At 45.0% G+C, this 27,031-nt stretch overlaps 1 protein-coding gene across 1 annotated transcript in view; it reads left to right on the top strand.

Annotated features, from left to right (window-relative positions):
• Nucleotides 1-27,031, top strand: part of LOC128907473 (calpain-13-like) — a 51,349-nt gene that overhangs the window by 17,583 nt on the left and 6,735 nt on the right. The window contains exons 3-18 of the mRNA XM_054196387.1: nucleotides 452-521; nucleotides 1,386-1,504; nucleotides 5,232-5,365; nucleotides 7,144-7,318; nucleotides 8,213-8,281; nucleotides 9,940-10,025; nucleotides 11,440-11,514; nucleotides 12,356-12,522; nucleotides 14,023-14,168; nucleotides 17,185-17,345; nucleotides 18,931-18,967; nucleotides 20,809-20,871; nucleotides 21,913-21,970; nucleotides 23,054-23,121; nucleotides 24,793-24,861; nucleotides 25,924-26,002. Of these exons, the coding sequence (XP_054052362.1) occupies nucleotides 452-521; nucleotides 1,386-1,504; nucleotides 5,232-5,365; nucleotides 7,144-7,318; nucleotides 8,213-8,281; nucleotides 9,940-10,025; nucleotides 11,440-11,514; nucleotides 12,356-12,522; nucleotides 14,023-14,168; nucleotides 17,185-17,345; nucleotides 18,931-18,967; nucleotides 20,809-20,871; nucleotides 21,913-21,970; nucleotides 23,054-23,121; nucleotides 24,793-24,861; nucleotides 25,924-26,002 (1,576 nt within the window). The remainder of the gene's footprint in view (nucleotides 1-451; nucleotides 522-1,385; nucleotides 1,505-5,231; nucleotides 5,366-7,143; nucleotides 7,319-8,212; nucleotides 8,282-9,939; nucleotides 10,026-11,439; nucleotides 11,515-12,355; nucleotides 12,523-14,022; nucleotides 14,169-17,184; nucleotides 17,346-18,930; nucleotides 18,968-20,808; nucleotides 20,872-21,912; nucleotides 21,971-23,053; nucleotides 23,122-24,792; nucleotides 24,862-25,923; nucleotides 26,003-27,031) is intronic.

The following is a 27,031-nucleotide window of genomic DNA, read 5'->3' as shown; positions in this document are numbered from 1 at the left end:
GCTGATCTGTATTAGTCCTGCATGGAAACACAAAAGGCTCAGAGGGTAAAACATTCCCAGACCCAGTGCTGAGCTGAAGTACAGACCCTGCTCCACTTTACTTGAAACCTCTGTGTCTCTGCCCTACTCTCCCACAGGAAACTGCGTGATTTTGCAGCCAGGCTCAGAGCCCTCTCTGAAAGGTATTGGTAGCATTAGAGAAACCCGAATGAAAACTCAGTGAGCACCCAGCCACAAGTCCCCATCCCTAGGAACAGCTGAGCAGACTAAAGAAGAGATGCCTGAGTATCTCCTCTGGTTTTGTTGGTGGCAGACAACAAAACATCAGGGCTCAAAAGAAATAGTTTTCAGCTGTGGAAAAGGTAGGCAAGCAAGGGTCTTCAAGGGGCAGAAACACACTGCTGGCAAAGGCTAAGTATTCACACTGCTCTTTGCATTTTCTTTCCTCCAGGAACTTCAGAGAAATCCTTTTTTGATCATAGATGGAGTGAGCAGATTTGATATCATGCAAGGAGAAATAGGTAAGGTCATATTCCTGTTTTGGAAAAGATTGGCACAAAGCGATAACCTGTGATTGCTTTGCTATGTTCTGAGTGGTCGGTGGGAAGACATGGACCATGGTAGCTGCAGTAGACCTACAAGTAGTGTTGATCAATCCAGACTCATGCAAGTCCACATGCAATTTATTGAAGATATTTTACAAGGTTCCCAAATGCAGCAGCTTTAATCCTTGTTACTTATATATGGCACCTGCCCTTCATGTGTATAAAGACCAGCATAGAAAGGGAGATCCAACTAAGATGAGGCAGATGCTTCAAGTACAGGGGTCAAACACAATTCTGGGGTAAGTAGGCACAGGTTCAACATGTATAGGACTGGATTTTCTTTTCATCCTAATGTCTTCATCTGACTGTCAGTGTTTTCTTTCCTGTGGATATTTCTGTCCATCTCTGATGCTTACCCAGACATGTGTCTGCACCCTGTATTGGTTCCATCTTTTTCTGCGGGCCCATAACCATATTTGTCTTTGGGAACAGCTCTGCTCCCATATAGAAGGAAACGTCTTCTTATTTCTCACCACACTGAGAGGTACGAAGATTTCCTAACAGCGTTCTAGACTCCAAGTCTCAACATGACCACAAAAGATGGGAGAAGCATGAAAGTAGAAAAGGATGGCTGGGTGCCATCAGGGTGCCCAAAGGACATTGCTGGTGAAAACTGGGTAGTGGTTCAGCATTCTGGGGGGAGGAAAGGGAGACAGTAGAACATTGGTTTCTTTTAAAAATATGGCTCTTAGATGTGGAAGTCCACTGTCCCAAAGAGTTAGTTACGGTCCACAACAGTGAGTAACTGAGTGAATGCACTGCATTCTTCCCTCCCTTGAGGTGACTGCTGGCTGCTGGCTGCTCTGGGCTCCCTGACACTGCAGAAGCAATTTTTGGAAAATGTTTTACCAAAGGATCAAGGATTCCAGGACAATTATGCTGGGATTTTTCATTTCCGGGTATGTATTCCCTGATGTATTGGTACTACTCGGGCTTGGCTGGTCGGATTATAAAGGTGTCCAAACTGCAATCCCAAATGTCGACATCCTTGAATGCTTTAATTTTTCAGTGCTGACTCACAGTTCAGAATTTTGCAGAAAATCCCAAATTTTCTAATGATTCCTTGTACTCCAGGTGGTACGATCACACTTTAGGGAATTTGAAGCCCTTTTCTGAAATTTGTGACTCCAGAGGTATAGATACCAGCTGTTCAGATAGATTTGTGCACATATATGTTTTAGATGGTATTCTGGTGTCTGCTTTGATTTGGACAGTTTGTTATGACTGCCAGCACACCTGTGTTCTTTATCTATTTGGACTTATTTTCTGTTTCCCCATATACTTCACCTTGCCTTTTTAGCTCATGGAAATGGCTTGAAATTACAAATCCTTGGAGGCAGATCAGAGGAACAGGCTTTTGATATTTTGAAAAGAGATTTGTTTCGGAGAGAGGAGCAAGGCTTTTTAGTAAATCTCACTTTCTACCAACTCTTGAAATTCTTTGAATCTCCCAGGAGGGTGACTGGGATAGTAACTGGCAGGCCTTCCTTTCTTGTGTCTGAGTCAACGAAATATCTTGTGGGATTAGAAGCACTTGCAGTACCATTAAACTCCAGAAGCTAAAGTGGATGTAGAGAGAATCAGTATATACTTGGCCATTTATCATCCCCCCTTTTTCACAAATCTGTTTTGTTATATGCAGTTCAGTACCAAGCAAAGGGCTCTGGCAGTGAGACTTCTTTGACCCTCTGGAGCTCTTGTGGAGCAGCACCAGGAGGATTATCTCTCAGGCATTCTAAATTTTGCTCTGTTCCTTTGCTCCTCGGAATACCAGATGTTTCTGCCTTGGCCCATTTCCAGCATGCAGAGGTGCACCGTATGAGATAAACCAGCTGAAGGGACACCAGTCCACTTAAAACACATTAAAAGGATGCAAGATAGATTGTCTTTCATGAGAGCTTTGAACAGATTAGTTAGGAGCAATCCTTAAATCTTAAGCAGTATAAATACCTTACAGTATTTGAAAATGTTTTCCCTGTCATCTCATCTGCAAATCAATGCAACTGCTTCTGGCTTTCCTTGAGCAATAAACCCCTGAGAAAGCTACTCTGAATGGAAATGCTTCTCGGCAATGCCTTTCAATTATTCCATCAAAGATATTTTACTGCCATCCACAGGCTAAGCCACCAGTCCACAGTTCAGTGAAGAACTGCAAACAAGGCATATCGTATGCTAATATAAAAATTTTAGCTTGTAACTTTTTTCACCCTTTTGGATCTGGAGCATATTGCCTCTCATGAATATGAAGTGTTGCTCCAGTCTTCCTACACAACACTGGCTGTTTGGCTGCAAGAGTTAAGGGTGTTAAGCACTTACTCAGCTGTAGTTAAGATGGGTGACATTTTTGTCTAGGGCATAATTAGCATGGCATTTTTTCACCAGGCATTAAGTTAGTCCTGTGTTTGTATAGGAATCACTTTCTCCGCAACAGAAACTCTGATGCCTCTGAGGCAGTGTGTGCCACGCATTGTGACAGTGAGCAGCAGCAGCTCAGCCTGGGAAAAAAAAAACAGAAATATTTTGCAGGGACTACAGGGGCTTATGACACAACGCACCAACTCAAAACAAGTGGGATCTGCCCTGAGTGTTAATGTCCCTGCTCTCAGGAAGAAACTGATGAAATCTTTAAAGGCCGTAAGTGGTCAAGACCTCAGTTTTAGGACACATCTAAAAGGTACCTTCTAACACCATGCAAAAGACAGAAGTTGAAAGGCATGGGGTTTTCACCTTGCTCACTTCTGGAACTGGATTTCTCCAAGATGCCCATCAAGGGAGGGAAAAAGGGAGGCAAAATAACAAGATAGTATTCCCCTTCTTATCAGCAGCACCCTAGTATGTGTTCTTGTCATCTTGCAACTGCCCATTTCTTTACAGGAAAATAAAGTCCTGATTTAAAAGGCTCACCACAAATATGGAGGCGAAGAACATTCCTCTTTGCAGTCTGCCTAAATAGGGATTCTTTGTTTTATTTACTGTCACATTCCCAGCTGCAGTACTTTAAATCCTGAGTAAATCAAGAAATTTCATGCAGCCAGACACTCCTACAAAAATGTGAAGATATCGGCCCTCTCTGAAGGCCTGTGAGGGAGAATGTCTTCTCCCATAGGACTCTTGCACTCCCAGAGCATCCTAGGACTTTCCACGAGGTTTCTCATTCCCATTGTGGCTTTTCCTGTCCTTGTGAAATCTGGTGAGAGGACAACCTGAAAGTCTGCAGCAGTCAGGACAAAGCAGCTCTCTTTATCCAGCTGAAGAAAAATACAGTGCTGCATTCAGAAGGCTTCCAAGCTTGAGCTCCCTACCAAAGATGGCCAAGGAAGTTGGCTTTTGGAAAAATGCCACTCAGTGGGTTTGGACTGCGTTAATCCTCACAGCCAGTTCCATATTGTTCTCCTTGTTTACCTCTTGTGTTTGCATGTGATGCACCTGTTCTCCATGCGGACCTGCATGCAACCAGCTGTTGACCGGTGACAGGAGGGCACATCAGGTGACCGAAAGGACAGCTCCTTTTGGACTGCCACTGGCTGCTCTCTTTTGGGAAGAGGACAGCCAGTGGCAAGCCTTTCCTCCAACCCCATCCTGCCAAAGTCAAGCAGAGAGCTCAAACCACTTCTGGACCTCAGTTCAGAGAGTCCAACCCTGCCACCTCTTGCTGCCACCAATGTAGGAAGTGAGAGGCTGGGGTGAGGCAGAGCGTAAGAAGGATCAAACCTGCTTTTGGCTTAGCAGACTGTAAGCTTTTTTGCTGCTGGGCAGATCTGGTCTTGTGCATTTCTAACAGAACAGCTCATTTTGGGGTTTTTCATTGACGAAAGCCGTTGAAATAAAATCATGCTAGACTAAATCTATTGCTGGCATACTTCCACTGGAGTCCTTAGCGTTACTGCAAATAAGAGCTTGGCCTCTTATGATTGCAAATCATGCTAAGCTACATTAATCTGCTAATGACTCTGGAAATGGCTCCTTTAGTTCATCCCCACAGATCTCTCTCCCTGTCTTCTCCCTTGAAAGGTTTCATCAGCTGGATCAGCTGGAGAAACACCTGCTCTGTCCACATGCTGGAGAGACCGCCTGCATCCCCCTCATCTATCAAGGAGATGGATAACACCTCAAAAACAGTCTTTAGTCACTACACTGTCCCTCTCCATGACAGCACGTCAGAGTCTTAATTGAAACACAGAGAAAAGAAAATCTAGAGACTGGATCTTGACAGAGGCTTTCTGGCCAAGAGGTGTGCTGCCAGGGAAAATCTAAGTGCAGCTGAGGAGTAAGGCTCAATGAACCATCTGAGTGATTGCTCTTTATCATCTTGGATGCTTGCTATCGCCCAATAACGTTAGCATATTTCCCATGTTGAATCTTTCCTCCCACTGATTACAGGACTGTTTATATTCCCAAATGACTTCCCCTGACACTGGGAAATCAAGCCGCTTGGTAGCTTGTGTAACAATGTAGACCATTAGCCTGAAGCAGTTCAGGAGAGAACTTGCACATATCCATGCTTTAGATTAATTCCTGTGCTATTTCAGGAGGCCGTTGCTTGGCATGAATATTAGCTCTTAAAAGAGGCTCATTCTTTTCTCTCTCTTTCTTTTTTTTCCCTTTTTTTTTTTTTCTCCTTTACAGTTCTGGCAATATGGAGACTGGGTGGATGTAGTGATAGATGACCGGCTGCCATTCCTAAATGGAAGATACCTGTCTGTACACCCTCGAACATCAAATGAATTCTGGCCATCCTTGCTGGAAAAAGCATATGCCAAGTAAATATACCTGGTCTATTCTTCCACCCAGTGCTGAAGGTGGTTTCACCTTATGTTTTATACAAAAGACACAGTTCACGGTAACATCTGTGTATGTTGTGCTTATATAAGGAACTGTGGGTGCATGCAAACACAGCCCCAGTATAACTTGGAGACGCTGATCTTGGGCTGAAGACGTAAATGTACCCCATCAAACTCTGGGGTGTTAATGCCTGAGAAGGAAAATGAACAGAGGAACTGCTGGTGACACAAAAGGGGCTGGGCATCTACTTTAAGCAAGCTTCTTTGCCTCTGTTTTCCTTTCCATATTTTCCTCTGTTTAAAACTGCAGACTCTAAGCAGGGATTATCTCTGTTTACAGTCACTAATCAGAGATCATGCAGATATTTGGAACAGGCAATGAGAGGAAACACGACTGAAGAACATGCCCAGGCACAACACATGCACTCCTGTGAGTCTCTGGTCAGCTCTCACTTCACTTCACGCAGAGAGCTCTGACTCTTGGCTCCCCAGAGTACTGCAGGGTTAATAATGATTAATAAAGAAATAATAATTTTTATAAATCCTCTGAGGAGTGAAGGGATCAGAATGTGTTCCCTTAGCATGTCACACTGCCCGTTATTAAATGTACTGAAGAGAAGTTCCTGTGCTAGGGGTAGTATGAAGGGTTGGAATTTGCTCCACACACCCTACATCAAGTCGGTGTAACGTCTGCAATGCAGTAAAGAGGGGCTGAAGAAAAGTGCTAATTATTTTGGCAGATTTGATCAAGACTAAGCAAATGTTAAAGCAGCATCTGAGTGACTCGGGAACAGGATGCATTCTGCCCTCAGATACCTTAGAAAAGTTGACTCAGGATTCGGCATCAATTTGCTGCATAAGATTTTAATTACAAAGCAAACCAAACCTCTATTAAATTAAAGTTGCAAGCGATGCTGTTTATGAGATTCCCATTTGAGAAGTTTTTCCCCAATGCCCATGACAAATTCTTTTCATCAGTGTAGGACAAGGACAACCTTTCAAAATACAATTAGCCGCAGACTTCATTTGATTACATTCATTAAATACAGTGTGTATGGTGGGGTTTAACAGCATGCTCTACCTGCTCTAAGTACGGCATGTTCCAGCTTATTTGCTGTCTCAATAAAAAGCACACGATAAAAACAACAAGGACTGTGTTGGCAATATTAAATTATTATCCTATTATTGCACTCTAGCAGAGTGAATTTGGAACAGTGCTGAAAACTTGTTTCTGTCTTGCCTTGGGAGCACGGGCAAATGCCTTCACCTCTGTCTTCTTCCTATTTCTCAAGTGCAAAAGGGAAACTGGGCGTTTTTTGTGTAGAGTCGTGACAAAGTATGATGTAGAAACTAACAGTTCAGCTCCATTCGAGCTGAAACATCCATTTGAACTAGTCACCCTTGGCTCCCTTCCTGTTCAGAAGAAAACTGGATACTTCAAGATGAGATGCAGCTCATCTCCCTCAAATGTCTGAGATATGCCTTATTTTTCCACTGTCTGTAAATAACTCTACACAGCTGCCTCAGATGGGAGTGAACACATAGGAAAAAGTCCCTTTTTGCCTCATTCATTCCACAGGACGTGTTGTGTCTGACGATGTATTTCAATCGCATTTCCTTTTATTACCTGGCCCCAGTGTTTACGCACCCCATGCTCACTGCCTCAATGCACATGTCCATTTTTGGAAACAATCACTGTACATTGTTTATTAAAGCACAGTGTAAGGACTGATTAACTCCCTTTTTTTCCTTCCCAGGTTACGGGGCTCCTACCAGAACTTGCACGGAGGCTACCTTTCTGATGCTTTAGTAGACCTCACAGGTGGAGTCCAAGTGCAGTTTTCATTGAAGGATCCCCCTTCTGATCTGGAAGAAATACTGAAAGCAGCTGCCAAATCTCAGTGTCTGATGGGGTGTAGCACCTCAGGCCATGTGAGTCACCGGGCCAGGAGCATGCCTTTCCTGGTTTACGATGTCTGCATAAAGGTTGCTCTTTTGAGTGAAAAAGAAAGTCCATAGTAATTCCCTGTAATAGTTACAGCTTATGGATGCCTGGAGAGATCTTGGCAGCAGAAAGTAGATAAGGTTATGTAGTAAGTAATTTAAAGGCTTTTCGGTAGACGTAGGTGGATTGATCTGTCAGAGAGGGGTCTGTGGCTGCTCTCCTGGATAATTCCACTGTGATAGTGGTATCTTCTTGCAGCAGGGCTGATTTTGGCCTCATAATTTTGTGATCAATTCTAGCAAGGCCAAAATGCACCTCTCTTCTGTGAGAAGATGCTATCGCATTTTGATTTGCAGGCTACCAATATTAATGCTGGTAAATTGCAAAAGGCTTTGTGATGCTCAGCCAGTGTCTTGCTAAAAAGCTGCCAAGGCTTCCCTTACAGCATGTAAGGGAAGACAGCAAAGTCTGCGGTATTGCTCCTGTGGTACCTGGTTCATCAGAACACAAAGCTCAGCTGTTGCAAACAGCCTTAGTCCCTCAGCTCAGACAGCTGAGGCTGGGCTGTGGGTGGCAGGGAAATCCTGGGGCTGTAATCCTCCCAGTGACCCAGTCCAGGTCATTCTGCAGTTGCAGTAGCACTGGACCAGTGAAGAACTTGCAAAATATGTGAAGACCTGTAGTTTTGTTAAATTTACTAGACTGCTTGTGGCTGCGATGGAACAACAATCACGTTGCTCTGGAGCCACTGTATCTGAGATACTGCCGTAGTCAAAACCAAGTCTCTTTTTCTGCCATTCCAAATGATAGTTCTCGAAGTTGATGGCCATGCCGTTGCAGTGTGGCAGACAGCTAAAAGCTGTGCTTTCTCCCTTCTGCAGCTGAGGAACATAGAGCTGAGGAATGGGATTGTGCAGGGTCATGCCTACACTGTCACAGGAGCTGTGAAGGTAAGATCAAGGACTCGTTCTACCTGGTGATCTCGAACTGGTGACCCACTACAGGGCAGTCATATTGCTGTTCCATTCAGAGGAATTTTAATTAGCTTCACACTTAGGAGGGTTTGTTGAAAGCACGTAGTTCAAATTCCAGGAGATGAAAGGATTCTGGTGGAATTGGAAGAGGGAGGATATGTGAATCCTATAATTCTTTCTAATGGAAAAAATGCAACTTAAATTCACTTTTGTTTTGAGACACTTCAACAGCAAATACAGAATTTCTGGAGATTTTCATGCCATGCTGAATTTTAAAAAATTCACTTTTCTGTTTCAAATGGGAATAGAAGCACCGGCTGAAATTCTGGGATTTGTCATATCATGCAAGTCTACATTTGTTCAGCTCAATCATAAGCTGCCAAAAATCGCTGTATGAAAAGTAAATAACTCATTGGTTCAAGAACAGCCTTTCTCCATCTTTTAAAGCTGTTCCTGCTCATGCAGAACTTCTCCTGCCTAGATATTAATATTTCTGGTCTGAAAACAGGACCAATTTATCACACATCAAAAGAAATGAAGGATTTTTTACAACCAGACGTCAGAACATGGCTTACCGCAGTAAGCCCTAGTGCACACAGGGAGGGTTAACAGTGAGCAAGGCCAAGAAGGAAACCAAACAATGATTATGCTATCAAGCAAGATAGCTACAACACATTTTAATCTAGGAACTTAAAGCACTTTGGAAAGGGGATGTTATTTTCCCTAAGCTATTTTCTTCCTTCTCCCCTTCTCTTTAATGGTTTTGTGTGTGGGCCTGGCTTTGGCTCATAGCATGCTTGGTGCCATCATCATATTAGTGTGCTGCTTCTTGGAGGATGCTTGCTTGTAGCCAAGAGGAAGCAGGTTGTTTCAGCTTCCTGCTGCTCATGATGTGTGCAGAGAGGAGAAACAGTCTTTGCCCTACCTTACAGGAGTGCCAAGGCATCCGGGTGGGTTGTCCTGTGGGGAAATTATTTGAGGCTGGCCGGGGGCTGGGTCTTTGCCTGGGAAGAGACTGCCATGGCATTTGTTTCCAACACTGCCTGCGTGCATAAGGAGAGCCAGAAACAGAAGGTTTGCTTCTCCTTTCCACTTTCGCCAGCGAAACCAAAATGGTGGAAGTGAGTTGCTTCTGACTTAAACCAGTGACTGCAAGAGGAGAAAAGCATGAGAAATTCCAGCTGATGGAAACCAAAATACTGTAGATATAGAGCCACAGATTCTGTTTTTCATCACCTTTCCATGCTGACTGTCGCCATTCGCTCCAGGCAGTTTAGTGACCTCCTTCCTCAAAGTTTCTGCCTTTGCTGACTCACAGCATCAGATGTGCAGGATTAGGCACTGGACTTTCCCAAGGCTGTTGAAGTCATGCGGTGTGGCAGGAATGCTGCTCCTTCCTTCTTTGTCAGCTATTCACTGCCCTTGGGAAATGAAAACGGGCGCAGTTTTCTCCAACATGTCATTCCTTTACAGTGTAGCAGAAGGCACTGACTTTTAGCTGCAGTCGAATTAAATTAGAAGTTAAACCAGGTCTCCAAGGTGTAGAAGGTGAATGGTTTTATTACCCATCTCTTTAATGAATATCACAATCGGGAAAAGCTGTGACTGAGTTTATTTCTCTTTCCTCTTTACAGATACGCTACAAGAATGGCTGGAAGCATATCGTCAGGATCTGGAATCCATGGGGCCACGGGGAGTGGAAGGGGCCTTGGAGTGATAAGTATGGTCTTAAAGCTTTAATCTTATAAGGACACTCTTTTATAAACTTATTGTAAAGGACCTCTTCCTTGCACCCATTATAATGAAGGAGACATTTTAAAATCAATACATTATAAGCCTTTTTTCCACCTGCAAAGCCACAGCCTACAGAAATACAACCCAGGGAAAACTAATGCAGCATCAGTTTTATACGTGCTCCTCACTAGGCCTAGCTCAGGTACCCTTTTTTGTCTATGTGTACATTTTTCCTGGTGGCTATTTCCATATAAATCATGGACGGAAGAGTTGTTACCTTGATTAAGCTGTGGCCATCTCCCCGGACACTGGCTGGCTGCTTCTATGGAATTCTCCTGCAGCAATTGCGCATCCACCTTCCTGCTGCTTCTTCCCCTCCCGTGAGTCTAAATTGGGAATAGGATAGTTAACGGAGTCCATGAGAATTGGGCAGTATTTTTATGCAGTATTGAACACAGAGAGACAGAAAGGGTCTTTGGTTATTGCAAAGTCAAAGTGCCACTGGATGGCTTGAACTGATCTTTTGGATCCTGTGCGCACCTTTGGAGATGCAAGGACCACTTTGCTTCTGTGTGTATAAGCTAACTTCTCTTTCCCAAGGAAAGGGATGATATGGAGGAAGACTGCAACAGTGTTTTGTAAATAAATAGATGATAGTTTTCCTGGTGGAATTGTACCAGTATTTTCCTGACTAGAGAGGTGTTCAGGTGTCACTCTTACGTGATTTAATAGCATCCCACCACTCCCCGTTGCTAGGAGCACTTATAACCTCTCTGCTGGGAAAAGTCAGGCTAGTGTGTTGCATCTGGATGGGTTGGCAGGTGGTGCAAACATGTTTAGGGCTGGGATACTAGCTATCTGCTCAGACAGCATCCTCCCATTTTTTGGAAGGGTGAACTATAATCTTAACTGTAATTGAAATGTCAGTAGAGCGCGTTCACAGGTAAGCTGCATAAATCAATAAATTATTGATTCATGCTCTGTTTATTTATCTTACACTCTGCAGAAAGTACAATTATCACTTAATTATAAACATGCTGCTTGGAAACAACGTTTGACTGGCTAATGTGCCTTCTGCACATCAATGTAATATCAGCAGTTCAGAGTGCTATGCCTTGGTACCTTGCTAACCTCTCCAGCATGGGGACAAGTGACTGGGGCTTGGAGGGAAGAGGCAGGATTCCCCATCCCAGGGTGGGTGACTCAGGCACAGCAAAGGTGCAGAGCTCTGCTTGCTGGCCTTGGCTATGAAGGTATAGAGCACAGTCCTGTTCCCAAAATGCATTTTGCTTACCCCTCCTGATCCCTCATGACTTGATGGGCTGGTTAGGGGAATGGGCTGGCCAGAGAGATGGAAAATCGTGCCTCACATCTGCTTGTTGATTTGTTCCTGTTTGCAGCTCTCCTCAGTGGGACCATGTTGAGCCTCAATACAGAGAAGCCTACCTCAGAAACAAGGATGATGGAGAATTTTGGTATTTCCCTATTGATCCTTCTCTCTAGCAGGTTTTCTGTTCATGCTCATTATGAAAAAAGAGTCATTTATGCAGTTCTGTGCTCTTAGTGATGACTCAAAATGCTGTGCGCAAACAGCAAGTTGGAGGTTGTCCTGACGCCATGGTTTCAGAGGAAGCAAGACCTGGAGACATGGTGCTGGCCAAGATCAAGTAACAAGCTGGTGAAAAATATGAAAAGTGAGGGAAACAAAAAACCAGCTCCCTGAGACCTAGTCATTTTGTCACACTGCCCTTCCCCATAAACTGCCTAACTTGAACCTTGGACTGGTGCTCGGAGGGGACAGAGCACTGAGCAGGTCATAGAGTTTGTGGACTTGACTGCTCTGCAGGTGCTTGTGTTTTTTCACTGCCTCTGATTACTCTCAGATCCAGGTTAGCCGTGTGTGAGCCATCCTTTAGAAAAGCTATTCTTATTCAGAAAGTACACACTTGCCCTGCAAGGCTCTGAGGAAAGCAGGGGAACAGCAGGCTGGTCTGAGATAGATATTGCAGGCTTGAGTAGAGCATGAGCGCAGGGCAGGACACTGTGGGGGGACAAAGCAAGTTGCAATAGCAAAGATGTCCTGTAGACAGCAGGCCTCTACTTAGGTACTACTGAACATGCCCTGTAATTTCCCTGGGGCTGTAGATGCAGTTAGGGCAGCCCAAATTCATTGAGAGCTGACCTCTCCTACAAGGTATCAGCCAGCTCAGCTACAGCCCGCAGCGCTCGCTGTAACGCCCTTTTAAAGACACAGGGGGTGAACATGAGTACCTGACTAGTGTCCCAAACTGAAAGATGAGATTTTCTCCTCTGCAGGATGTCCTGCAAAAACTTCCAGGAGCAGTTTTCCTGGCTGTATGTATGTAACAGCACCCCAACCTTTCTGGACTTCGGAGATCAGCACTGCACATCGTGGTCTGTGGACAGGCACATCAACCTGTGGCGTCCAGGCCTTGCCACAGGCAGGAACAACTATTCCTCAGGTAACGAACACTCACTGCAGTCACCCAGTGCTCTCCTCTTCTTCATTGGTACTTACAGTGAAACATTTACTCTGAGCACCAAATTGCAGAAATATTGATTGCCAGTTGCTAATGCCTGCCCTTTCACGTTACAGCACCTATCACCTACAGCACCTATCACATTACAGCACCTAAAGAGGCAGAAACAAAGCAGCAGCACTGGCTGCTGAGTTAAAACAGGGGACGTAGAAACCCTAAACTCTTTAAATCAAAATGTGCTGGTCTATCTTCTCTCAGCCAGTTGCAGTAGGTGTTACTGGGGACCTCATCAGAAAATCTGGTCTGGCAAATACGCGGCTGGTTTTACAGAGTGAGAAATAGTGTGAAATTAAGTGGATATGAAATGAAAGAATTGCGCTACAAAGCTCTGTTTTCGAAGGTAGAAAGGCCTTTGAGCAGATAAGACCATTGGTTTTACTGCATGTGCAAGAACTATTCTGGCATTGCGAACTCCCATTATTAGCAGTATTTTTTAAATTTTTTATCTTATCTTCTTTTCTACAGCTGCATCACTGTTTGGACTCTGTGTTTTTAATCTGAGATAGTAACATGTGGTCAGTGAAGGACCTTTTCTTTCTGCAACACTGATCCCTGACTTAGCAGCAAACAGGTTTTGGCTTGCAGGTATCAGCTGCCTCCTCATAACCTTGATCACCATGTCTCAAGGGGTGATAATAAAGCAATGCCTGTGCCGCTGCACACCATGGGCACTGGGAATGAGAGAGGAGGTGCAGGGCCTGAACTAAGAGCATGTGGGCAAAGCTATTTTCCTTGGAGCTGTGTTGTCTGCCAGCCCTCTAGTAAAGTTCCTGTCCAAATACAGTCTTGGGCTAAATTGCAGCTTTCAAGGCCGCCCAACAGAGCTACATGGCTTAAGGTCTAGATGGTTTAAGAAGATGCTGCCATCTCAGTCCTTTTTTCCCAGTTTGGGCATTGTACTGCTTTCTTATCAGGGATGCTTCCCATTAACCAAAACCTTGGCCAGGAAGAAGTCTTTCCCTTCTGGTGCTCAGCCTCTGTCCCATCCATCACAAACATGAACAGGAGGAAAGTGAGGATAGCTTTGGGCCATTTTGTCTTTTTCTTTTATGTGTTTATGATCTCCAAGCCACAGTCCTTTTCAGCTCAGCCACTGGGTCAGGAGGCTGATTAAGAATCACTGCTTTTCTGCCTCGGGAAAGTGTGACATGTACGTGAAGCAAATGTAGGGGGATTGAGAAATCTGCGTGACTTTTATGAATTTGCCAGAGATTTCTAGAATGATTAATGTGCAATTAGTTTAACTCCAGATGCCTCAACTCCTACTAGTAATGTAGAGACTACAGTGCTCTGTTGTATTGAAAGGGTCTTGGAGCAGTAACTACCTAAACCTCTGGGTCCATATAAGCAAGATCTTAGACAATAGGCTACTACTGGGGCATCTATGGGGCTACTGTTAATCTATTAATACTTCCTCAACAGGTGCAGTTTCAACAAACCCGCAGTATTTCTTCAAAGTGCCAGACTATGACCCCAAAACTTATAATGTAGTCATTTCACTCATGCGAAAACATTCTGAGGATATGCAGGATGCAAAAAACCTGAAGATTGGCTTTTTCATAACTGGGGTAAGCACAATCGGGTATCATATAGACATTGTTGTTTTCTGTGTGGCTTGTTATACCTGTACATGGAAATGACAGGCTGAATTACCTTTTGGGCTGTAAAAGAGCAGTCGGTATTTGGAGTAAACTTTTGGATGCCTTCTATCTTAGAACATCACAGGAAAAGTAGAGTTAAGCAGGCTTAGGTTCCTTTCTTCATATCTTTAAGAGGGGACGTGTTGAACTTTCAGTTCTGTAGCATCCCAGGAAGTCCCCAGGTTACAAGAGATTCCAGGGCAATATCCTCTGTGCCCAGCAGTACTGTGACATGCCTTGCTGGCCCGGCACAAGGCATGACAGCCAGCACCAACCACAGCGTTTTAGCAGTACTCCAGTTCTAGTAGGGAAGAGAATGGCCTCTTGCTCCCCCAAATGGGCCTGTCTTTTTCATCCTCCCTTTTCTATCACAGAAATGCCATTCAAAACCCATTTGCAAAATATATGAAAAGCTTTGCTCAAAACCAATAGGCAGGCAATTCACTCAGATACCTGAGACCTCCATTACAAGTTCCCTGTTTTGCTTTTTTTTTCTTGGTGACTGTCCAGGGAGGTGCCATTTCAAGGGCAGTTATTGTCAGAGCATTACTAGGCTTACTGAAAGCACAATTGTGTGGATGGATGCTAGTCTTTCTAAAGTGTTTTTGTTGTTGGCTGAGGGGGGTAGGAGGGGGTTATTCTTAACCTGAAGAGCAAAAGGAAGCAGAGATTGCTATGACCCTAACTTCACATTCTCCTGACCACTAGAGAGGTTTGCTCTAGTCCCAGACTTTGAATAATTGATGCTGTAAGTCTAATAGCTCCACATAAAAGAAGAGCATGGCTTTGTAGATCATACAAAACAGTGTCTGAGAAATAAAAGATGTAATAAAAAAAGCATTCCTCCAGCAAGTGGAACTCACTATCCCTATGCAAAGAGATCCTCTGCCTGGTGCAGATATCAGCCCTGCGGGACTCCATGGGGCCAGCTGTGCCACTCGGAAGGAGCTGCTTCTTGTGGTAAATGAGGAACTTGCTCCTTCCGGCATCCTCATCAGCTGTTCCCCAACAGTCACCAGACGTGGAGGTCCCTTCATACTCTTGCATGATGCATGTCCACCTTGATCAGTTACCCATTTTCGCAGAAAGGACCCTCATTGGGAGGTGATGGCATAGGTCTTGGGTCCCTTGAAAAGAGGTATTTAATCAGGAAGTAGACTAGAATACAGATTTGTTCTATTCTTGCTTTATATTTAAAATATCTTTCTTCCCCTCCAGTTGATGCTCGGGTGTCTTCATTTACTTCTTCTCTCTCTTGTTATATTCCTAAGGGTGGATGAAATTCAATGAGACAGGGCCTCTGTGGGCTGTCAATCCACGGCTCACCTCAGGCTCAGTTTGGGCTTCTGATCCCAGATGGTCTCCTGTGCAGTAGGAGAACAGACCATTACTTAGGGGCACTGGATTACAATGAGGGAGAAGGGGTCTGTCATGCCATAGCTTTTGGTAATGTAATGATATTGGTACAAATCCACACAGCAGATTATACAGAAAATATTCCCCCATGAACATAGATTAAGTGTTTTAACATGAGAGCTGGCCTACCAGCTGCTCACAGCCAGCCCAGTGTCCTGCCCTGGTAGCAGCAAAAGCCAAGTGCAGGAGATAAAACCAGGGTGGGTGTACAGTCCTATTCCCTCGGTTTATTTCCCAGCGTCTAGCCCCAGTGCCTGAGGACAGTCAGAGGTGGCATCTTTGCATAGAAGTTTACAAGGGGTTTTCTTTGCGCAAGGAGAGTGCCATTGCTAAGATTCATGTGGCTTCACTCTTCCTCCCTCAACTGCTTTCACTGCCATTACTCATTAGCAGCATCATTCATTGTTCAGTACCTTTTGAGATGCATCAAATTGTTGCTGTGAAGTAAAAGAGTATTATCTCTTGGTAGGATGAGAGAGGAATGCAGTGCAGGCAAGGATGCAAACCAGAATGGACATATCTGATAGCTCTAGGAAGCCTTTGATTAAATATAGACGTGGAACACTAATACATGGCTGTGAGGGAAGTTTAATGTTGTGTGATAGAGCTGAGCAATCTATAGAGGCTGATTCTTATCTCACACCGGTTTTGACTCCATTGAGATATTAATCTGCTTCTACTTTTTACTAGAAGGGATGTGGAATAAGACCCAAAAGTAAAAGAAAGATTACACTATTTATTTCTTTGCAGCACTGCCCGTTTCTATCTCCTCAAGATCCGACCCATAATACTTGGCAGTCTACATACCTCCCAGCCGTCTGTAACAGTAGTCATCTTTTCTTTTTTTTCCCTCCCAAAATAGCAGTTTTATGTTATTTTCTCCCAAAGGCATGGCTCATAAATAACTCTGCCACGCTGTATAACCATTCTAAATGGAATTTATACATGCTGATGTATTTTGGGGAATATGTTTAGTAAGGGTTTTTTATTATGCTATCTTTACATGTCATCATAGTAATAGCTGTTGCATTATGTTTGTTTCATCTCAGCAAAAATACTGGAATAACAGAAGAAAGATCAAAATATTCTGTTTTCTTGTGATGCTTGCTGGAAGGTTTGAGTTTGTGATTTTTGAAGCATTGTCATCTGGGCGAGATGCTTTAGTGAGCTCTCTGACCACTCTGAGTCACGTTAGATCTCAGGGAAGTTTTAGTAAGAGTATTCATCCTTGATTCCTTCATGAACTCCAGTCTCTTAGTGTTAATTGAAGTTCTCTTCAAATCCACTTATATACATTTTGCCTTCTGTTTGTTTGTTTCAGTTCTTCCACCCTTGTGTATTTTTGATATGTCCTTGAACAAAGTCTGTCACCTGGATGGGCTTTTCATGCTGCTGGGAAGGTTAAGGCATGTTAGATTTAGTGTATATTTAGAGAGCTGGGGGAATGTAAGGCTGCTGTAAGTGCACTTTCTGATTTACTTTGGTTTCTGACATGGAGGAGAGATAACCAGCTATATTTTTCTTTCAGGAGAACTCCAAAGTTCTGAAACAAATTTTTTCCCTGACTCGAGACGTGACCAACTACTTTACCTTGAGCCCAGGAACCTATGCTGTCGTTCCTGCTACAACAGAGAACCAAGAATTTGAATTTCTCTTACGAATTTTCATGAAGAATCAAGACTACAATGAGTAAGATGATAAGTACTCCTTATAGGTCCCAGGCTTACAGTGTGTCAGGATTTAACAATTTAATGTCAAGATAACTAATGTGGCAATTTGATTTTAACGTCCTCTAGAAGCGTGTTGGGCAGACACAGACAAGTGTTAAGCCCTGTGTTGAGGGGAATCAGACATATAGTCGGATGCACAGGGGTGGACACTGCAGAATAGGGCAATAGCTCATCTACAGCCACCCAAGGTCTCAGCTTTGGTGCAAAGAGCCACACAAGCGAGCAATAATTGTGAAATATTCCCCCTCCTCCCCCAGTTGTGGGGAAATCTCTCTTTAGTGAAAGAAGGTCTGAGAGCTTGTTTTTCTTAACAGCTGTTATATAGTTTCCTAGGTTGTGCCGGCTAGACACCAGACGGGATCAGGTCCCATTCTGCTCAGGGAGAGACCGAAAGAAGTAAAGAGCAGTGAAAGGGCCTTGATCCTTTCACCCAGACATCGCATAGACAGGCTGGTAGGGCTTCCTGTGGGTATGAGAGGAGCCTTGAAGAAAAGTTTAGTGGAAGAATGGTATCTTAATTCATGCAAAGGCAGATATGTGCCTTTTTCACATAAATATCTGGGTGTGCTTTACGTAAAGAGCAAGCCCCAGCATTCAGCCTCACCAAATGACCTTCAAGCATCAGATATACAGTGTCTTTTCTTCAGCAAGCTTTATAGTGGAGGTGATAGCAGCTCTTACCTCATACGCCCATATCTTAATAATGAGATTGTTTTCTAGGTTGGCCCCTGGCAAAAATAGCCCAGAACCGACTAAGGCAACTCCTTAGTTATGGAAAACAAACATGAGAAGTCTGTGCTCTGGGCTGGACTGCCTTCAGCATGATGAGTCATGCACAAGAAGGCTCAGCCTTGGGAGGTATGTCTTTCCAGGAGAGCCTGTGACCTCACACACCTTCCTGAGCTAGGTCAAGCATGGAGTCCCCTTTCTGTGGTCTCTGCAGGACTCACCTATACAATAGCACAGATGCTATAAAAATAGCATCTGGCTTGCCATATTTCTCTGCCAAAAGCAAAACTTGAGTATTGAATGTTGATACTAAGCAAGTCTCAGAAGGAATAGCGACCCCAACTCAATTTCAGGCAATCTGCAGACATTTAAAAGATGTTGTCTTTTAATAGCCCAGATGCTATTTTTATTCCTGACTATTAAACTAGGCAAAGAGAAAGCAGTTGAGAATTTTATGTGGCTCAAGGCAGGGCAGCCCTGTCTTCTGTGTGGTGGAGGTTAGTTCTGGCATGCTCAGAGTGAGACAAGTTACCCTTTCTCTGCTGCTGGTGGCAGCAGGACCAGCTCGGGGAAGACAGTGTCCTCAGAGCAGCCAGAGACTCAGACCTGCTCATGTCTGGTTGCACAGAGACCTGGAACTGGTGCAACAGGCTTGACTGAATTGCAACAGGCTGGGAGATGTGGGTGCTGGGTGTCTTGTGGGGCCATGGGCTGGGCAAGTGCTCCTGTTGGTGCCTGCCTTCTGCCACATCTGCAAATCAGTGCTCTGAAAAGGCATGTTCTCTCCCAGTTTGACTCTTGTAATTCTTTCCTAGGAACCCAAACTCTCTGCCCAGCCCAGTGCTGCCGATGGTAAGAACCTGTGAAAACTTATGTAGATATTGGTGCTGGTGAATGGTGCCCAGGGAGCTGACCTTTTGGTAGCCACCTCTACTGACTCCTCTTCTTCCTTCCCTACATACCAGACACCACTCTGCTCTCCCTTCTTTCACCACCCAGTACCTGTCCCAGAGTTTGACTCTGGCACCTTGCGACCTTGCTGGGACAGCAGGTGACCAGCCTGGAGTACCTCTCTGGAGAGACAGGAGTGACAATGAAGCCCTTCCTCTTCACATATGTCTCTTTCAGGGCCCAGTTTTTGAAGGAAACGAAACTTATACAGTCCCTCTGTCAGCCTGTCCATCTGTCCTTTCCGCTTTGCCACGTTTAACACTTTGGCCAACCAAATATAGCAGGAAGGAGACCATTTCAAAGATATTAAATTCTTTCAATGTCTGTAAAATGCGTATGTATCCAAGGAGGAGAGAGGGAGAAATCTGTGACTTTCCATGAAAAAGTCACAAATTGAGTTTGACCTCTTTTAAAAAGACCTCGCACCTGAGAGTGGGGTCATATATGCCTTCCCCATGAGAATGGCTTCATTTAAGTGCTTGCACCCTATAAAGCACAGGAGTCCATAGGGGTGAGCTACCCAGCTGCCATCTGTTGCTGGACTTCCTCCCTGTGAATGATGCAAATCGCCAGCCCTGATCCAGTCCACGCTGCTGCTTCAACTGGTTGCTTGCAAAATCCTGTCAGTGAGAGGCTATTTTAAGTAGTGCCAACTCAGTGCAGGTCTTTGAAGCCAAAGATGTAAAGCTGCTTCAGGAGAATAGGAAAGAGAGTCATTTCCTTGTGATTCATTTTCCAGCCCGCAATTGAGCCCCATTAGAGGGGTAGTGTAAGTGGTGGCTTATTATCTCTTTCCACTGACAAGCTGTCAGTTTACTCGGCTGTTGTTATTAGCCAATATTTTGACTTTGATGAATTATGGTACCCACGTTTTCTGCTCTTTTTCAGGTAGTTTGATTTCAGGGGTGTGAATTAGAGCCATAGAATGTTTAGGTTGGAAAAGACCTTTAAGATCATCAAGTCCAACCATTAACCTATCAATCACCGCCAAGTCCACCACTAAACCATCTCCCTAAGCACCACATCTACACATCTTTTAAGTACCTCCAGGGATGGTGACTCAACCACTTCCCTGGGCAGCCTGTTCCAATACTTGACAACTCTTTCAGTGAAGAAATTTTTCCTAATATCCGGTCTAAACCCTCCACCAGGGGAGGTTTAGATTGGCTATCTAAGAGCTGAATGCATTAGGGCTTAGGCTTAAATTTTTTTTGGAAGATTTATAATGTTAAGGATAATTCCCCTTAGTGCCTGGTGGATCTCTTCACTAGGTGGTTGAAAAAAAATCACTTAACCAATGAATTGAAATTGCTCAGGTACAGTCAGCATGCCGTGGAGTTGAGAAGGTACAAGAGAAAGGAGAAGTCACCGCCTGCTTTATTTCTTTGGTTCACATGAATCTTCATGTGCCCTAAGTCAGTGGTTTCAACTGAGGGCCATCAATAGGGATCAGGCTTTGTATCTCTCTAGTCATGTGTTGAACTTGCTGAACTCCACCTTGGATGTGGTCTGTTGTCTTCCTCAAGCCCTGAGCAGCTCCTTCCTGGTTGTACTAAGTGATGGCATCCAAACTATGCTTCTTCCTTCATTGCAGTAGCTCTTCCTTGCTTCTAGTCCACTTTACTTTCGGGTTGATAAAACTACAGCCTGCCCTTTCTAAAGTGCTGTTTGGATCTTCAGACTTCTGCCTCCAGTTGTTTTGTAACTGAATTATTTATGTGCGTACTTTGTCTTTCATCCAGGAGGCACCAAGACAGAACGAGGACAGCTCCTATAAGGCTGTGTTCTTAAGATACGCTAAGCAGGTATCCTATCTAAAACATCTTGCTGAAAAATAAATAAAAAAGGCATGCAGACTTGCAAAAAGAAAAACTGATCTCCAATGTTGATACAAATAAATTTAGAAAAACGATTTTTGGAAATGTGGCTCCATCCTCAAGCAGGTTCCCTGAAAACAGTATTGATTCACATGCCAAAACTGCCAGAAAAATGGGACATTCAGCTGGGATAGATTGGCTAGCCCCATATATATCAGAGGAGGACTGGAGATTTGTGGTTGAGCTAGTGATGGGCTTGCATGTGTACTTTTTTTTTGGCTTTGGTTTATTTATTTACTGAAAGCAATTAGAAAGCCTTGGGTATTCCCCCCTCTCATCAGCATCATTTTCCATTTGCCTTCGCAGCATTTGGAAACCAGAAATCAGTCAGTGTTTGAGTAATTGATTCCTGCTCTTTCTGAGCCAAACGCTGTGTGTTCACAGGAGATGCTTTTAATGGTTTAATAAACTGTTATAAAGAACTCGTCGACTTAGTCAAGAGGAAAAAAAATCACTGCCAAAAGTCTTTGCACAATGGACCTCTTGCAGTTAATAGTTACATCAGTGCATGAAGGTGAAAATGAACACAGGCTGCCATGCTGAATGCCTTGCAGGGTGTCTCAGGAGGGAGGCAGTCAGCTTTCCCGATGGGTTGGGAGGCTCAGAAGGAAGCAGGCAGCAGCGCCTGTGCTCCCAGCACACTGACCCAGCTGCCTGCTGTGCCTGCCCATCGGCAGCTCCCCAGCTCCCAGCTAGGGGCTGGTGAAGTCAGCAAGTGTTCCCATCGCTGCTGAAAATAGCCCATGGTGATGGGAGTGCCTGTAACTCCCCTGCAGACTCTTGTAGGGAAAGGACAAAGAGTGGCCCAGAGCGTGGAGGGGTTTGTTATGCTCCTGAGGGGGAGCTGCTCCTCTGATATAAGCAGAGGTCCCTCTGCCGTAGTGCATAAGTAAAGAAGTTTTGTGCAAAAGTAACACAGGATAAAACTTTTTGTTCACAGACCTCTCTTTGCATTTTATTCTGCATTAGGGCTCAGATATTGATGCCTCGCAGCTGCAACAACTCCTTAATGAAGTGATCCTGCAAGGTAAAGCTTTTACAACCCAGCTAATGTCTTTAGTACTTCCCTATCCTTAGCCTAATGTACTTTAGAGAGGGGATTTAGTGGTGTCCTGGTGGTCCTCAAACAATCCTCAGTGCAGCTTACTGCACTGCTGGATCTTGAAGAATGGAAAGTGCCTTCACCAGGGTTCCTTTACAGGCACAACAGTTTGCTTTTATTTTTTAAAGAAAGTCAAAGTAACATTCACATGAAGAAGGCACTGCAACCCAGAGCAGCTGCTAACAGACTCTTTAATGTGTGGCCGTCAGCAAAGCTGTGCCTCTGCTCGATAGCCAAACTTCACCCTCCCCTCCCCCTCACAGTTCTGCCAAGGGAGAGCCTCTGCTTCACAGACCCACCCTACTCCATGGGCGTAGGTCCATGGATGTCCCTGAAAGCCCCCACGAGCACCCCTTCCTGCTCCATGCCCCGCCGATTGAAGCAAGAACTCAGTTCCTGACTGGGCTGCACCAGAGCACCCCAGGAAGCTGTGTCTCCCAGTCTCCTCACTGTCACCCGATTTCTCCCAGTTCAGCCCTGGCCTGCATTGCTCTGCAGAGGCCTCAGTCTGGCTTTCAGCATTTCCCTAAGCAGGTCTTCCTAAACTGCCCACCTCAAAACCAGCATGAGACGGGGCACAGCTGGAGGGCTTGAACCAATCAGGCATGCACAAGGCTCAAAGTTCTCTTAAGACTCGCTAAATCACCATAAATGGCCTTTCTTGTCACCGTCATTTCCCTTATCCTTATTTCAAGAGGGAAGTGTTTCCATAAGGGAGGGTAGGTGGGCAGAGACTGTGTGGAGTAGCTACCTGTGAGCCCAAACAGGGCACCTGTTCCTTGGGGAAGGGAGCAGTAGAGAGATCTCTGAGACACGTCAGACTCCCTCAAAATGGACCTCAGCCTGGCATGTAGCCATTGCTGCTGTTTGAGAACCTGAGCCAGATCTGGGGCTTTTTAGCTACGTGAGCCTTCAGACTGGTGTCCTCCTTTCCTCCGAATGATGACCTGATGCCTCTGTCACTCCCCTTGCTCTCGTTAATTCCTTCTGTTTTATCAATCCTTGCAGACGAAATGACCAGCCTGGGAGGAAAATTCAGCTTCGATTCATGCAGAGGCATTTTGGCTCTGATGGATGTATCCTTTCAGCAGAAGCAATAAACTTTCCTGGTGCTGCCCATCCTTGCCTTGAGTTATGGCTGAGCTGAGCATCCCAGTGTGAGAATCTGCAAGTAAATATTAGCCACAGGCCTCAATAAATAACTGTCCCAGAGTCTATGCAGGACTTTGCCATGCATGCCCTGGCTCTGGTGTCTCTGCTGAAAGGTGAGGGTCAACCTTCTGCTACCAGCTAACTCCTTGCTCTCATTGTCCTCTCTGCAGGGCCCAGGGCTTGGCTAAGCTTGACCCTTGGGTACTGGGTCCCAGGCAAAGCCCGAGGCAAGGAGGCAGCACAGAGCTCAGGCCTAGCTCGGCTCTTCTATCACGGCTGCAACCACACTGGCCTGACATGGCTCAAGCAGGCTGCTAGCACTGCCAGCAAATGGTGTTAGGGGAAGAAGCACTGTCACCGCCAAATCACAGGCACTTGCCTGTCAGACCATTCATCCTTTCCAGTGTACCTTCCCTATTTAGATGGACCACGCAATGTTTTTACTGTTAACAAGGCAACACTGCAAATACATTGCTGACTGTTGTAGAACAAGAGGACTCCTTCATGAAAACATAAATTCTCCTCCTTGCTTGCTCACTGTCTCTCTTCTTCCATGCCTTGAAATAACTTTGAGACATTTTCAGACCTTTACAAACTGCCAGGGAATTAATAAAAATGATCAGAAGTTCCTCTCTTTTTCCTGCTTCCTGCATCTAGCCAGTGAAAGAGACTTTCCTCCCTTTCCAAAGACCCTCCTGCGCTAAGTGGGCACTGTGAATGCATGGAACGTGCAAAGAACTGACAAAGCCACTGTCCTGCTTTAATTCAAGATGGATTTTTCATTCTCTGGGCTGCATACAACCCACGTATGGTGTGACCTACCCTGGCCTACAAAGACAGGATCAGCCTTTTTCACTCAGGTTTCACGGCAGTGGTATTTGTCTGCTTATATTTCACTGGTGATGAGTTTTGCTTTCAGGGAGTTTTTGCCATCTCAGCTGCATTAGGTGAGGTGCTGCATGTCTACCCAGGACTCCTAAGTGGTGTACGGAGGGGAGCAGGTCCACTGACGTAGCCCTTCGAGCATCCCTGGGGGATGTCAGCTCATACCGCTGGGCTCCTGCAGGTTACGGGAAAGCATTTTCTTTCCTGCAGCATATGTATTGCTCAAAGGCTGCTGCTGCCTTCTGACAGCAGGCATCAGGATCGGCTCCTTGTGCTCTTGACTCCTTCAGTGCCTGTTCCTCCAGGAGAATCCAGACAGAGCTAATGTTGTGCTGCCTCATGTACAGAGGCAAAGCAATGTGCACACGTGGCCTGGAGCATGGGGTCATGTTCATCCACAGGGGCCTCGGTGCTCAGTGGCTAAATGTCAACTGAAGCAATCACTGCAGGTTCCCTTGTGGTTAAAGGCACCATATAAATAGAAACCTTTTGTTGTTTGTGAGCACAGGTATGAGCAGCTGTACAATGTGTCAAAGAAGGTGAATTTAAGCATAATCGAGAGCAGAAAAGATCTTGGCTTTCTCAACACAAAGTAACAGGCAGAAGAGACTGCATCTTATGCCTTTCTTTATGTGAAGGCAGCATCTTTGGGAACGAATACAGACAGGTTTAGTTCTCGTTAACTGTTCAATTCTTAACTAAATGTACAGCTCAGATCGAATGGACGGCTCACACTGCAGGAGTTCGGGAGCCTCTGGCGAAGTCTCACTAAGTACAGGGTACATGGGGATTGCTCTCTCTTCTCTGCTGATATTGTACTCTTGGGCTTTTCATCAGCAAGGGGCAGATGCTCTGTGATATCAAAACACTGGGGGAAAAACGTTGCAAAGGTTGCTTGCTCAGTGGGTCAGATTTCCATCCTCTCATGCAAAGGTTGAGAGCTCAGGAAGCAGTGGTGTGTGTAAAGTGCTCCAAGGCTTTTCTAGTGCAGGAAATATTGAGGTAAAAGTGTGAAAAGGCAGGAAGGCCAATTAGGCTCAGAATTTGATGGAAATCGCTGTTTGTGTGTCACCACTGGCAAGTTTTTTAAAAGCTTTCTAAGCTGAACTGAGCTCTTAAGCAGAGTCATCTGAAAAGTGTCACTTCCTCATTGCTGCAGTTTGTAGTGGATACGCATAGGATCTGATGAAAGTTTATCATGGAGAAGTGCTTCTGCTCCAGGATAAGCATCAGGTCTGGAAACAGCAAGGACAGTAGCTTGGTATTTATGGTCCCACTTAAATTCAGGCAGCTTCTCTGTGTCAGATCCTTCTCCTGTCAGTCTTGCTGCAGGACAAGAAGATTTTTTTGAAGCCTCAGAGTTGGGTGGGCTCTACTTTGTTTCGTCCCAGTTGAGACGGTTTGAGGCCACCTAGGACATGGGGTGCCAGTTTCCCATCTAGAAATGGTGCTCTTCTCACTGACAGCACCTCAGGGCTGGCTTGTGGGGTTTCAACAGTGTTTTGGGAAAGATGACCCCACAGCATTCTGGGACTCAGGGACTCCTGGCTTATTTTACGTGTTTTTTTGTCAGTGGAGGTGTGAGTATTCCCATTGCTGCCTGCACACATAAACCAGGGAGAGTGAGCAAAAAGGCTTCCACCCACCCAAAACTGTGGGATTTCTTATGCTGTAATGTAGTGACTGAGCCTTCTGGAAATGGGTCTCCCTTGTCATGGTCACCCCATCTCACTTCTTTGCAGCCTGTTTATTGAGAGAAAGCATCCTACATAATTGGATGTAGTAGTAAATTTGGGGGATATTGATATGGGCTTGAAATTTGCCTTTACGCTGTTTTTCAGGATATCTTCAGCAAGGAAGACAGAAATCATTCTGGATTTCTTGATGTGTCTGAACTGAAGAAAGCGATACAGACAGCAGGTACGTCTACAGGTGCTGAGCAGCTCCCTTTATTGTCCCTGTGGCAGTGAAGGAACAGATGACAAAGAGAGAGGAAAGAAAAAAGAGCTTCAGGGAGAAAGCGGTTTGGATTTCCCAGAGGTGCCAGTTAGATCACAGCTCTGCTCGGAGTCTGCATTGGTTTAGGGCATTGAGACAGAAAGCTCATTTCAGGGAGAAACCCTTTGCACTGCAACTTGGGAGCCAGCAGAAAGATGCAGAGAAGCACAGCACCGGCCAGAGCCTGCAGCCTGATTTATCCATGGTCTCTCTAGGTCGTGGACAAAATATCCAGTAGTTTTGTCCATGGACAAAACATTCCAGGAGCAAGGAGCAGTTGATGCTTGCACTTACCCGAATCCTGCAGTTTCTCTGCAGGACAGTGACTAAGTCTACAAGGGAAAGCCACAGTGACAGGCATTTATTTAGTTTGCACTGACCTCTGTTGGCTACACGAATGCTGAAACTTGCAGTGAGTGCACGGAACCCTTCACGTGAGTGAAGCATTTTAGCTGGATCATCTCTCTGGAGACTTTGTGCATGAAATACAGCTCTAAGACAGCAATCCTCTTACGGTCATTACAGTAGGGAAGCTCCCTGGAGCTTGGAGTGGTGTTGTCCCCAGGAGAAACCTGCTGCAGAGGTGCTATCTGTGGAAGCCATCAGCTCAGGGGATGTCTGTGTAATTCTTTTGTTGCTGAGAGGTGGGCAGAATGTTAGCATCTGCTGGAGGAGCATAGCACTAATGTGCCAAATGTCAAAGGAGAAGCTGCCAGGTCCATTCTATAAAAGAAAGGCGCTAAAGTGTAAAATTGGGAGGGAAATTGTACATTGAGAAATCCTGGCAGCCAAAGCAGTGCAGCTATTTGAAGGGGTAAAAAGGCACTATTAAATGGCAAATCCAATATAAGTTAGTCTATAAGCTGTTCTGGGTGGGGGGAGAAAAGACAATTATAGGCTCATTCTTGCCTTCTAGTGAGCCAGAGAGCTGCATTTGAATCTGGCTTTGCA

This window comes from Rissa tridactyla, chromosome 3 (assembly GCF_028500815.1).
Source record: "Rissa tridactyla isolate bRisTri1 chromosome 3, bRisTri1.patW.cur.20221130, whole genome shotgun sequence".
Lineage (NCBI taxonomy): Eukaryota > Metazoa > Chordata > Aves > Charadriiformes > Laridae > Rissa > Rissa tridactyla.
This window is presented reverse-complemented; position numbering and strand designations above follow the sequence as displayed.